The sequence below is a fragment of the Egretta garzetta genome, unplaced genomic scaffold, assembly GCF_000687185.1.
Source record: "Egretta garzetta isolate BGI_Z169 unplaced genomic scaffold, ASM68718v1 scaffold133, whole genome shotgun sequence".
Taxonomy (NCBI): Eukaryota; Metazoa; Chordata; class Aves; order Pelecaniformes; family Ardeidae; genus Egretta; species Egretta garzetta.
This window is the reverse complement of record NW_009259111.1, coordinates 460,739-475,631: the sequence shown is the minus strand read 5'-3', so window position 1 is coordinate 475,631 and position 14,893 is coordinate 460,739. Positions and strand designations below refer to the sequence as shown.

At 35.7% G+C, this 14,893-nt stretch overlaps 1 protein-coding gene across 1 annotated transcript in view; it reads right to left on the bottom strand.

The window, feature by feature from the left end:
* SBF2 (SET binding factor 2) overlaps window positions 1-14,893 on the bottom strand; it is a 284,828-nt gene that overhangs the window by 142,301 nt on the left and 127,634 nt on the right. The window contains exon 5 of the mRNA XM_009635401.2: window positions 1,208-1,321. Coding sequence (XP_009633696.2) covers window positions 1,208-1,321 — 114 coding nt within the window. The remainder of the gene's footprint in view (window positions 1-1,207; window positions 1,322-14,893) is intronic.

The following is a 14,893-nucleotide window of genomic DNA, read 5'->3' as shown; positions in this document are numbered from 1 at the left end:
ATATATTATAATTATATATTATTATATTCATATAAAATATGAATATATTTTTAAGTGAACAGTATATTAACACTTCAGCATTTCCATTTTTTTTTGTATGGATTCAGTTTTGATTGAGAAGTCACAGTTAGAGCTTTATCATTTTTACTAATAATTTAATGTAACTAACATCATGTTCTAAGAAGCCTTTGGAAAAAAGGAAATAAATAACTTTGTTCCACAGCATTGTTTTGGTGCCTTTTAACTGCTGTAACTTTGATAATTCAGCAAATATTTTAGGAATTCTCTTCTTAGAAATAATTCCAACAGTAACTTTTCATATAACACATAGTTAAGCTGTGAAACTCCTTGTCACGGGTTGCTGTAAAATCTGATTGTTAAGAAACTTGACAAATTCTATGAAAAAACCCACACAACTGACACCTCTGGTTCAGGATGTCATTTAACTATAATTCACACTGAATTAGGAAAGTATTGTGTGGAATTATTTGTACAGCCTGCCCTATTCTTGCACGCTTTGCCTTGCATTCACTACAGGCCACTATCAGAGACAAAATACTAGGCTATGTAGACTTTTCATCTCACTCGGTACAGTCAGTCTTAATGTCAAATGACAACTTAACTGTTGAATGATTTCCTCCCTTGATCTGTAAACTGAACTATCTTTCTTTCTCTTAATATGTATTAGCTTACAAAAAATTTAAGCTTTTCATTTATCTCAGATCAACCATATTTCACCAGCTGAGAGTAATCCAAGATCCTAAATCTCTGTCATACATCTTAATTTGATTTAGAAGACGCTCTGACATCTTGCCTTACATATGGAGGAAAATTAGGATTCGCTACTAATTTACCTTTATATATTTAATCAAATATTGTTACATGTTGTTTTTACCTGAGCAAGTCTGGTTTTGTCCTAATAATTCCCTTCATTATACAGTAAATTGAGCCCAGACAAATCTCTATTTCATCTTCTATGTAGATTTAAAACTGCTTGGAGAGTAAAAAACTGCACTGCCTCAACCTATAGGGGCTTATTTACTGTCATAGACATTGAATTTTATCTAGTTCAATCTAAGCCTACTTTTGCTTTTAAATTTCTAAATCAATCCTGAGAGTTTTACATCAAAAGTACTGTCACTGCTACTCATTAAAAACAGTTTTGTCTCTTGACTTATATTATAAATGGTAATAGCAAGTTCTTTACCCTGAAAATTTCTGGATAATCTAGTCTGGATACCAACACCAGACTTTTAGGAGCAAATACTTCTGCAGGTGGAATTAAACCAGACTCCTCTTCACCTTCAATTTCTTTTGTTCCCTTGAAAACAGAAACACTTCGATTAATGAGCAGAAATAAACCTCAAACTAAAAATGTATGCATTCTTCGAAATAGTTAACATTTCTCAGAACTTTAGAAAAGAAAATTAATGCATTATTTGAAACTGGTAGTGAAGTTAACTAACAGGAACGCGTTTCAATGGTTGCCTGAACTCCCTAAAAGCTTCTAGATGTAGTTGAGCTTGTTAAAACCCACCTGGGAAGTCATGCACCAGTGTACCTAAAATAAAGTTCTCCGAGACAGCAGTTTAACAGAACAATGTTTCACATTAAATGCTCCCCGTTTCACATTTTAGATAGTGAAGTGGTTATAGAACTGGATCCTCTCACATCAAAGTGTTAGTTGACTTACAATCAGCCATACTTCAAATACAGAAAAAAAATATATTTCACAAAAGGATGTTTGGTTGTCCTACTCATATTCATATGATTCAATTTCTTACAGAATTTCTGCTAATGTTACAGCTAAAATTATCTATAAAATTGTCTCTGGCCTGACCCAGTGAATTTGTAATCTAAAGGAATTTCTCCACAAGAACACTAGTTCAGATTTCTCAAAAACCTCACAACCTTATGAACCACTAAGTTTCTCGTTGAAAAAAAGAAAAGGGTACAATACAGATAAACTTTCAGTTGTTCATGATGTTGTGCAAGTTGTTATAACCTCCTTGCCAGCGCTTACGATTCAATCACAAATATTTCATTATTACTCATGGCCAAAACTAAAGATGTTACTAAATACTTTCATTTCTAAAATTCCTCACATTCTTTGACAAATTCATGAACTGATTAAGTTTTCAAGTGACAGAAAGTCCGTTCGTTCCAATTTTTGCATGTAATTCTCTCCACCCACACAGCACCCACTAAATTTGTATTTCATTTGTTCCTCTGACCAGACATTCTTCTAAGCAAAAATCACTATATTATCTTAATTAGGAATACGAGAAAAATTACTTCCCTTTCCCTATGACAACATGAAAAATCTGCCTTCTATTCTATCATGCTACTAGTCATCATTTCACTTTATTTAAAAAAAAAAATCCAACACCACTTTCCTATTACATGGAAGAAACCCGATAGAAATGCTCTTTAAATGCCAGGAATCCTGCGAGTTAATGAGCTTTATTTCGCAACCTCAATTCAGAATGCATGGTTTCTTTAAGCAAACACATGTATCCAAATAAAAGCATTTAAAACAATGTTATTAGAAGTACTTAAAAAGACAACTTCATAAATGCCTTTAATTATGAAAAGTGTTCAGTTACAATAAACCGCAGGTGGGAATTTTATTGATGGTGTGCATGATCAAAAAAGTTTGGAGACCACTGCCCTACAGCATAATTGTTCTAGTAGGAAACTAAACAGGTTCCTTCTAAAGTATTTGTTGTTTTAACTAGCCTAAATGACTCTCTATTAAAACAAAATACGTAACAACAGTCCTATCCTGTTCAGTCCTGTCTACACAGCCCTGTGTGCCATGGTCAGAGCCACATGGTGGCAGCTGAAGACATCAGCTGTCAGGCAGCAGTCATCATCTGTGAACCATTTAATCATTTTTGCCTCGACACCAAGACCTGCGTTTTATTATATAAATGCTCTCCTCAGTTCTAGCACCAAATTGAAAAGGTCACTCTGAAAAGGTCCAGTAGCTGGCTATCAGCTGCCCTGACAGCTGTTGGGTAAATAAAGAGCTACTTCCTAACCTGACCTGCAGGTGAAGGTATCTACGTTAGAGCCTTTCCCATTGCCCCACTGCCCTTCCACCCATAAAGTCAGACCTGGCCTTTCAGGCTTGTGCCCCGAACACAGGGTGTGTGTCTCTTGGAAGCTGCTCAATCACACTCAAGTTCTGTGTCAATCTATGCTAAAGCACTTCTCGCACACACCCCCTAAAGATAACATATTGTCCTGGTTTCGGTTGGGATAGAGTTAATTTTCTTCCTAGTAGCTAGCATATATAGGACACATATATAGGGTGGGGGGTGTGCACAAGCACCTTGGTGCTCTGCTTTCATTAATACATAGACAAAAAAGCCCATGCCATTTTTTATATGTATAACACAGAAGACATAAATGGTATAAAATATTTTGATGCTTTTTTCACACACAAACTAAATGAGATTTTGGGGTTCCTGTAAAACTGCCACTGTGATCTCCAGGACATAAAAGTTAGGTGGTATCCATTCATGCTATGCTATCCCTTGTTTAAGCAAGATTGAAAAAAAAAAGAAAGAAAGTGTAAGTATCGCTATACTGAATCAGCCAAAAGGTTCCTCTACAGCTTAGAGCTCAGTACCCTGTCTCGGTGGGAAGGCCCCCCCTGCCGAACAGAGGGCAAGCTTAGCGAGGCCGTTCCTCCAGTGCATTCCCCCCATCTCCAGCGATCTGCAGCTCAGGAACTTCCTGACCTGAGGACAGCCTCCTATCTAAAAACCAATCCAGCATTCAAGTAAAAATGGTTTAAAAACAGAGTGCTTATGTTTGTATTAACCAGGCTGTTTTAATTAAGAGAGATGCATAATATTTTCATACCGAAGTAAAAACAATTGGCACAGCAGTATATATACACATATGGACATATACTTGGCTTTGTACATTAATTCTTACCGAAACAGTACCAAATTCATGCACAATGTACATGCTTAGTCTGGTGTGCATCTCCTTTCTAGGTTAAAGTTGTGATTCACAAATTAATAGAGAAACCCAGTAACTCAACAGTCACGTCGCACACACGTTCATTTACTTCCATCCATTATAACGCTGACAGGGAGATCTTTTACATTAATTACAGTTCCCTTCCCCTGCCCCCAAAAATGCAAGAAGAATTTTTAAATTATAGTTTAGTGGTTATATACCACTAAACATATAATCAACAGGAGTTTATTGTATCAACTGTTCTAAAGAGCAATTATGAATTCTAGGCATAAAGGCAACAGATTCTGGCTATCTGACAAATTGTGAACCCTGACAACATTAGGAAAAATGAAATTAAAACATATTCCACATTTCTAAAGGCAAGGGAACATGGAAGCTTCTCTAGATTCACCTGGTACTAAGATAATGAAAACTTAGGGTGCGCAGACAGGGAGGATGTTTCTATGAAAGACCATTTTCATAAAACCCACTCAACTTCAGATCAAGTCTTGAATTAATGCTTAATTAGATGTAATTTAAAACTTTAAGGGCGCAACAGCAGCACAGTATTGAACTGATAAATCTTTTACCCTAGAAAAAAACCACTCTCTTACTTCATAAAAGATTTATGGAAAAATGTAATGTGACGAGCTGTATTTCTTCCTCGGCTAAACGTTCCGACAGGCACGCAGGCACATTATGGGGAGTCACCAGACTAAGTAGATAATCATTTCAAACACATGACTTTTAACCTACTTTTCAAGCAAAGCATTACCAGCCCAAGCATTCTGTAGCACTACTAAATACAAAGCGGGAAAACCACAAACTTAGTTCTTTCTAGTTACGCTTTTGCTCAGACACATCCACATTTCATCTTCCTTCATCTCCTTTCTCATCTAAGGAAAAAATATTCTCTAATCAAAGCTAGCAAAATCAAAGAATTGTTTTGGTGGGTTTTTTTTTCTCAATACATTTTTATTTTATAAATATAGCATTCACTTTACAACTAAATTAAGAATAATTAGATGTTAAGGAAAATTGCTAACGATACATAAAAGATTAATTTAAATTGGTTAAATAAGAATATAATACTGCTACTTAATTTTATTTTTTCTAAATCTAGTTGATTATTGTAGCATTCCTTTTGCATCGGTATTGGCGGGAAGACGGTGATAATGGTATTTGGTATACTGCTACAGGGCTTCCCAGCTATCTCTCATCTAGATTACTGGCTAGCAGTCCTTCATGCTACAGTAGAACAGATTAAGAATTTTCATAATTTCAATTAATATTGAAAGACATTCCTTTTTTTATTTCCCCCTTTTTATTTCTACATAAAGGCAGACAGCTGAGATGAGAAAAATGTACCACTAGAGAGCAAACCAGTGTTCCAGATGCGTAAAGATCCATTTTGTTTAGAAGTTGATACACATTTAAAATCTAACTCAGAAATATCTGTGAAAGAATTTTTTTTAACATCAGATTAATAAAGTCCTGAAAAACTCTTCAGTAGGCTAAGGAATGGGTAACAGAGGCTGATCTAACTGTATTAATGAAAGGAACTGTATGATGACCTGTGATTATACACGATTTGCCCATGCTTAAAATATTTGGTGCCCTGTAATTATATCTGTGTTTGGCTGAAGCCCATCAGGGTCCTGTTCCCTGCCCGCCAAATCCAGAATCCTCTTCTCTTCTGCATCTTGACTTGGTTTCTAAAGTTATAAGGAGAATCCAGTGCAGAGATCTGTAAATTATGGCTGACTCAAATCCATAGAGCAGTTTGTCTACAAAATCTACCAGACAATACTACAACTATGAAGAACTTCTTATCCACAAAATACCCAAAAACTTCAGCTGTCTAAAACTGCCTTTGCAGAAATCTTTGTTGCGAGGATTCCTTGCTCACATACATACGACTGTGACAGTCTGGGCATCTGAAACACAGAAGGTACATAGGAGTTTTTTGGGTTTTTTTAAAGACTGCCTTTCTTCTTCTAGCCCCTACTTGGAGAAACATTGCCAAACTGCTTAACTTAGATTTTTCTTTTTTAAACAAATTTTAAATTGTCCTATTCCAAACTGTCAGAAAAACATAGATAAAATGTCACACTAATGAATGTTAACACTTATTTCCCATGAGATCAAAAAAATAGGAAAAAAATCAAGATAACCAATTTTAAGATTAGATACAGAATCACATTCTTAAAATTTTAAAATAAAATTAAAGAAGCATTTATTTATTGTGTAAGTAGAAGATGGTTGAGAATGTATCACAAGTCTAAACAGAAAAATCTTATCTGTTTTTACAGCAGGGTGTTTGATTTATTTAGTTGTCCTTCCCCCCCGCCTCTTTTCCTGCATATATAATACATAATAAACAAACTCAGAAAATGGTGAAACTTCTTTTGAAGGACATATGATGCAATTTCATTTTGCTCAACTTGTTTGCTATAGTTGTAAAGTGGCCTCTTAAGAGGCTGGCCAAAAAAATTGTGTGCCCTGTACATTTAAATGCAGAGCAGTATATCCTTAAACTCAATTTTATGGATATATTTTAAGGAATGTACACACCCATGCCTACACTAAAAGTATATACACATATACACATATATCCTGAACATAACATAGTAATGAGTTTCATAGGTTCTTACATAAATGAGAATACAGAACCAGAGGGAGCATGAGTGCATATATTTCAACTGTTTGCCTTTCTTCTTGTACCATGAGAAGTATCCATTTATCATATTCATGACCTAAAGTGATGGGCTAAACTGGAATGTACAATAACCAACTAATTGAACTGACAGCATCACTTTATAGTTTATGAAGCTGACCAATAAAAGTAGCTGAATTAATAAATGCATTTGTGCAAGCATTTGAAAAAAAAATCTCACAAAATAATAAAAGTTCACATGACCAAATAAATAAATAAATAAAAAATCTGCATTAAGCCCCTGACTGATAACCAGTGGTTGAGAGAAATTAACTGTGATCAGCACTGTTCATCATCATTCTGCTATTTGTTTGCTTGTTTTCTGAGAACAATTTGTTCCTCAGTTAAGCCAAGGGATGTATATGGCATTAAGCCCAAGCTAGGCAAATTTAGACTAATTATTCAAGCATTTTCTTTAATAACGAAGGTAACTGACAACTGGAGTTACCTGCCAACAGATGAGGCATGACATCCCAGATCCACAGTCTAGAAAAAGGTTTAATACATTTTTAATAGCTGCAGTTAAAATCTAATACTTGTGGGCTTGACACAGATATTGTTAAATAAGGTATTGCTTTCCTTTAAATTGGTGCCCTTTTGCTTTAAGACACGTCTATATTTATAAAAATTGTAGGAACAACTGGGTACAGTTTGCAGCATTTTATCAAGCACACTCTAATGAGATAAGAGTTTGAAAGGTTGGTATTAGAAGAAAATTTCAAGTATTAAGCAAAGCATAATTTTAATAATAAAATATGGCATATTTTCCTCAAATAAATTGGTGTAGATCAAGAGCAAAAATTTTCTCAAAACTGAAACGTACATTAAATGTTGTCTTAATATGCTACACACAAGATACAGTGGAAAAATGATTTACACATTCTAATGGAGCAAGTGATGAGCAGTCACATAGCTCTCCCAGTTCAGTACCCGTGCCAGTCTATCTAGGGAGACGTTAAAGGGAATGTAATGAACCCTGCGAATCTATGAAATCATACAATACAGAGTGCACAGGCTTGGCTTAACAACGTGTGATGGATACCACCTCAAAACTTCATCACCGTCTCCTCTGTTTCTTCAGTACGCACTACATGCACTACTTGGCAAAACTTAAGCGGGTACCAAAGGTGAATATGAAGTAGTCCTGCAACATTTTCTGACCAATGCATTTAAGTCACAAATATATATTCAGAGTTGAAAACTATGAGTTTTAAATGACATCTTGTAAGGCCAAGAATAGCCTAAGTGTTGAGTTTCTGTGCATAGCATCAAAGGAGCGTAAGAGAGAAATTTCACTGGAGCTATATTGCGTACTTGCTTGCCAAAACAGAAGTAGTTAATACTGCACAAAACATGACAAAAGCTCAACCAATCAAACTAATAGCAAAACCGTTAGAAAATTCTTTGCATCATGTCTTTTTCTCATTGCTTAGTTTTACTCTTTATATACTTTTTACTGCTGACACCAAAAATCTCACATGGAAACTGGGCACCTGAAAATCAGACCAAAACCCCAAACAACAAACCCAAAGTAAACTGGTCATTCACTGGTAGTCTCAAGGAAGAACAACAAAAGCAACCACCACCATAGTCAGCATACTAATCGAAGAATGCTCAAAGCAAACAAATGGTGGTAGCTCTTCATGCAAGGGTTATTTAACTTGCGAAACTCTTCTGCTACAGAGTAGTGGTAAGAAAAATGCGTACAGGGTCATGAGAAGGCCGGACAAATTAATGGAATTCACAGAGGTTACTAAACATGCACCAGGCATATTTAGCTCAATTGGTCCTTGGACTGTAGAGGTAGGGAGGGACCTCTCACGGAGATACTACGTTTGTCATGTTTCTCTGCTGTTCCCTAGACATTCACTCCTAACCATCTACAGAGACAAAATACTATGCAAGATGTCTTTTGTTTTTGACCCAAAATGTTAACCCTTATGTTCTCCCAAGCATTTAAGATATTTGAATGTATCTTATTTAGTGTTCAGTGGCAGATAATAGTTTCAAGAACACATTAATTCTCTTTTGATACTCAGATCACACAGACAAGAAGTACTAATGCAGGGTTAAGCCTAAGTCAGATAGTTTATTAAATACAGAAAAAAAAAATTATTACAGACTTATTTTTGATTCTCTTCTTTCTTTTCTCTCTGACTGTAAAAATTGTTAGGACACAAACACACACACACACACCCCATATATGCAAATCTAAAGTATAAACTGACTTAATTTCATTCACGGTTTCAGACTTGGCCTCAGGTATGTGTAACAGAGAAGAAAAATAATGAGAGCATCCACATAAAAAGCAAACATCTCTTGGTAGCTATGAATTAATTTAATTTCCTGTAGCTTTATGTCAAAGTTAAAAACATTTGTGGATTACTTGATGTCTGACAAGGGTTGATCTCACATTCCAAGTTTTCCTTCATGTGGCGGTGGACTACAAAACACATCTTTCTGCTTCCCACCCACCCACTTTCATGAAAGCTAACGCAATTACAAGGTCTCTACTGTCAGTCACATTTGGTTGACACCGGATGTGTTTAAAATGTTGCATGTGGAAAATCAGCACGTAAACAGACATATTCATGAAAGCCATAATTTCAGCTTAAGAAATTATGTTAAAAATTTAGTAGAAAAAGGTGACTGATTTTGTGCTACCCCAGCGAAAAACTGCAACTCATTTAAAGGCAACAGATGTGGCAGCCAAGAAAACAAATGACAGCAGCCAACTTTATGCATATTAACCTTATCTTTTTTATTCAACAGAGAGATTTATTGCTCTGATCTAGTTCTCAAAATTTAAGGTTTCCTCTTGAACTTTTATGAACCTAATTTTGCCACAACAATCATATTATTTTAAGATGTGAGCTCTGCTTCTAAATATTGACATTTAACTTAAAAATAACAGTCCAGCCAAAATCTACATTAGGAAATGAAATAAATTTTTAAAGATGAAAATGACCTACCGATATAGTCCAAAAAAATTCTCCCAACTACTGAATGTAGTTGATGTTAAGGAACTTAACTGGAGAACACATTGGCATTTGTTCCGTCAATATACAGCTGAATTATAGTGCACGTGAACTGTAACTATCCTTCCTCTCCTGTCTTTTCACCCCCATCTTCAGAACTTGGACATGTCCATCTTCATACTTTAATATGTACGCTCAAATCTGCCATTATCAAATCTCCAAGATGGAAGGCTCCTAGATAAAGCAACTATGAACTTCTATCCAACTTTCCAAGACTATCAGCTGTCCCATCTGGTCTTCTCTTACATAGTGGCTCTGGCCCCCCCAGTTGGCTCATTATGTCCTTCTGGGTCTTTGAAGCACCTCTGAGGCAGGCGGCTCTGTGGACTGCCTTTGTCAGAGGTGCCACTCATTTTCAAACATGAGGACAATCCAGGCATGCTGACTGTACATCTCCACTCTGGGGGCATATGTTAACTCAAGTCAGTGCATTTAGTTCTGATTAATATTGAGTGGAGAAAAATTAGGTTTATCTTCATGTCAGAAAGAAGAAAATCAATTTCAACTGAGGTACTAACAGAAAAGTCAGAAACCACAAAGCGTTAGATGTAGCTTTACCGTTCTGAAGGTGGCAGCTGGCAGGCATTATTTGAAACTCAAAGGAAATCAAATGTGAACAGAAAGTGAAATTAGAATTATACTTTTCTTAATTCATCCAGTCCTAGAGAAAGAACATCTCTCATTACAAAACTTCCACTCTAGTACTTCTTTATAACTGTCAAAAAGTTTTCCCTATGCAAAACTTTGCACTTGAAATTGCACCAAGTTCAGCAAGCCTGTTGTTTTTCTACTAACTGCTCAGCAAAGAAAAATTAGAGACCACGTGTGATTTCTTATTTTAAGAAAAATTATTTGAAGTTTGCTTTAGTAATCTCGTGCCAATTGCTCATGTGGGATGGATCCCTTTCTCCCCATGTGACTTAGTCTCTGCTGGTCTTACTTGCAGCCAAATATACTTTTAGCTGGTTTATTAACAATCAAAGGCCAAAAAACATTCAGCATCAATTCATTTTATTTACTTTTCAGATTATACAAACGCATGTACCCAATAAATTCTAACACATGCACAATACCTAAAATAAACTTAGCTGACTGCCTCCAGAAGACAAATCTGCATCCTGCCTACAGTCTGCTGTACTGAACTAAACCCACAGGTGAATAGATCCACTTCATGGCCTGTCTACATGCACAAAATCATACCACTGCAGCTAAACTTTACTGGAATAATACCAGCATAAAAGCCATTATCTTGATTTAATAATTTCAAAACAGGATAATAAACTGTAGTAATTCACAGTAGGGATACTATCAACTAAAAAAAGAAAAGGACAAGACAGAAAATGACGCAAAGATCATAAACTTAGCACACAGAGTAACCTCAAGCCTCTGTAACAGCTCAGTTCATTAACTCCCTAAATACTACTGAAACTTCAGAGTACTCCTATATGATAATAAGGAGCCTGCATTGCACCTTCCAGCATTACACAAAATTTACACCACCAGCATCTATTACATGTTTACCATTTTATGCACCTCACTTGAAAATGCCAGATGATGCTTATATGCATTATCATCTCAACACACTGACAGAACTTTGGAACACAAGTAAGCTAGTACCTATGCTTTCCACCTTTCAGTCCAGCTTACTCAGCCATAGGCTATAGTGTATTTCTGGAGCAGGCCATTAGGCTATGCACACCATGGAAGATCGGGGAAGTCCAAGGTAATGCATGTGCAGTTGCACTATAAATGCTGAAATTCCACGGGGCAATAATGAATAGCGTTAAGTAACTGCTTTCAACACGTTAACCTTGGCACTGAACAATGTTAAAGAACTACAATAACAAGTCTTTAGCAAGAACTATGCATACGCAAATAGTAATTTCAGAGCTTAGAGTTTACTAAATCTTTCTGAATTTTCCCAAACTTGATCCATGGATTCTACCCTTTCAAGCTTTACACACCTAAGGTGACAAGACTGCAGACACCTAAGCAATGTAAGCAGAACAAATAGCAAAAATAAAATTAAGAAAGCTGGTACTTCATACCCTATTTTAACTCAGTCATAATTGGTTTTATATAATATAGAACAGGATATGTGGAAGTAAACCAAAGCAAAATTTTACACACACAAGATTTTTGTTTTGTTTAATTAAAATACAGTCAATTAATTCCTGTAAATTGCATATGGAGAAACGCATTGAAAAAAACTTTCAATTAATTAGTACTACTACTGTTTGAAAGTCAGATAAATTATCTGATCTCTACTGAGGAAGAAAAGTCTCTGCTTGACAGATCGTATCCCCCTATCCTGCGAGCTGGGACTTGGGGCCACTGTGTAGACACAGCACAGGAGTGAAGAGGAAAAGGATGCCTTTACCCAAAACAACCTTTTGCACCTGCAATACCATGAGATCAAATTGGGGATGCATGTGTGTGAATGCACGAGACAGGGGATAAATAGGACAGTAGAAATTACTGCCAGAGTTATTAGGACGATGGGAATACGCTTTCCTCTGTACAACTGTTCTCACGTTTAAATTCTGGTCTAGAGAGTACCTTAAATGTTAAAAAGGACATTAAAAATGTAAGTCTGTTTCTTATCATATAGAATATTACCTGCAACCTTCTCTTTACACATGTGCAGAAAGGAAATAAGACATTATTTGGATCTCTGTATGCTATCATGCCATCCATTTTTCAGAAGATTTAGAAAGATGATGATGTAATATGCTAAACATTATTTTTAAAACCAAGGTTTTTCTTCAACAACATGTATTTTGGGGCATTGACAGTAAGAGGTCACTTTCAGAACAAATTTAACATTTGGAATATTCACAAAAAGTTTATTAAACTTCATCTTAAGAATAACATGCTAATATAATATCCAAAGGAGGATCAGATTTCACACTTGAAAAAGGGTACAACTGAACTGAGTGTTCTCATCCTCTGCTAAAAACCAAACGTCAGTGACTCATCATGCAGCATATGCTTTAACACAGTAGGATCACCAGTTCTCCAGTCCAAGCATAAAAATTAAACTTTATGAAGCATGAAGTCATTCTGCTGGCAGTTTTTCCCTTGACTCAGGAAATATTTGTGAATGTTGTGAATCTGCCATTTTATGGTTTGGGACTTTTACAGTTTCTTTTTCCTCTTTTTGCAAGGGGGCAGACAGAGGAAGAGAACATGAATGGCAGAAAACGGGAGACTCATGAATTATTACTTACGTGATTTTCCAGAGTGATATCTTTAATCTCACCAGCTTTGTGATTGCAATGTTTTAATGTAAATATGCTTAAGACAACACCCAAGAATGATACAATCTTGTAGTAAGACTATCATAAACAAATGTTTGGGGGTTTGTGCTGATCTCATTGAGCAGATTTTCTGTAATGCAAGAAATGCAGTTGCAGAGTATCAGTTACTGGTATAAATCATTCTCTAATTTGTTGACGGCAGTGTTGAGGAGAGAGAATAATTTTCTTTCAAAGTGCAAAGCAATGTACAATTTGACCATTAAGTTCCTAAATGATGAGAGTCAACATTTTTTAAAAAGATTCTATCTATGGTGCTCTTCCAAGCATTGTTAGTTTAAATTCTAACTGCATAATTGGTAGGAAGCACAGCTGAGGCCAGCAGAAGTATCTGCTGAGTCAAAAGTAGTAAATCAAGTCTTTGTGCACTAAGTGGTAACATCCAGAAATCACTGTTAGAAATAAGAACCTCATTTTAGCAAACAGTGTATACACCACACAGAATTATATGTGTGTGTGTATATATATATGCATTTTTTGATGGCTAATAAAGTTACACACACAGAGTAACTAAGTTTTATGGGCGAATTCTGTACATTTAAGTTACGATTCTTCTGAATACCATTTGGACGCTCAACAGTTTCCAGCTTTAGTCACCAGAAAAATAAGCTCACTAGATTATTGTTTTGGTTGACAGGACAAGGTTTTCTTTAAATCAATGAGATTTCAAGCAGATTTCAAACCAATGATGTTTGAAATCCACATCAATGATCAAACTACAGTAATAAAAAAAAGAAAAAAAAGGAAAAGAAAAATCAACAAAAAAAAAGGCACTGTGAGGGAAGAAGAAATAGGGATGTTTTGATTTATTCTCCTCCTCCTAATTCCTGTAGATAGATGCAAGTCAGTATGGCATCCAGCTTTATTCACTAGAGCATCTAAATGGCATCTCAGGCCAGACAGAAACATGGATCAGATCAAGCATGTGCTGGAGACATAAAAAACTGGAAGGAGAAAACAGTGCAGTATCTCAGATTGTTGTACACTTTTTATTGGTAGGGACACGAGGCAAGAGAGAAATCTGGCATATTGAAGTGCTTGGAAACATATTAAGGAAGTCTTTAAATGACACCACCTTTACCACTGCTAATTCATTATTCGACTTCCTCTAGTAGTCTAGTCAAGTTCCAAACTTTAGGCTCGTGTTAGAGTCAAACTTTCAAAGGCTTGATTTTAATCTCAGTTGAGGAACATATCCTTACATAGCTTTAACAAATGTTACTGGGACAATTAAGGGAGACTAGCATCATAAAACAGAACAATTCACGACGGATTACACAGCAAAGCTGTATCACCTCCATTCATAGCACCAAATGCTTTTCCCGTATTTTATGGAATATCATGCATTCACCTTCCTTTTGAGTACAGGTATGGACTATTAATCAGACTAAATGTAACATCAATCTTGTTGCTATATTATCACAACTTTATGAGAGCTGATCGCTAATCAAACTGACTGCATTCATGCAGATAATAAATTCTGGGTCAGTTCAGTACTCCAAAAATGCAAAGTATGATTCACAGATGTCAACAAATAAAATAGTATTTTATTTTCTATCCAGAGGTAGGAAGTTGCAAATAGGGCATCAGCTGATTACTAGAGCTTGTGTTTTTCTCTGGAAAACTTGTTATGACATGCAACTGCCTAGAGATTAAACTGAATCCAGGGCTTTCAGAGATACCAGGGAGAATACTTTTTTCCTGAAGATTATATAGCCTTTACAGTTGCTATATTAATCTTGCACCCTAGGTTATCATGGGTACCACCTAGATACACCATGTGAATACAATCTCCTTACTTTTCAGGTAGCATTTATTTACAAATAATCCTGTAACAAACAGCTGAA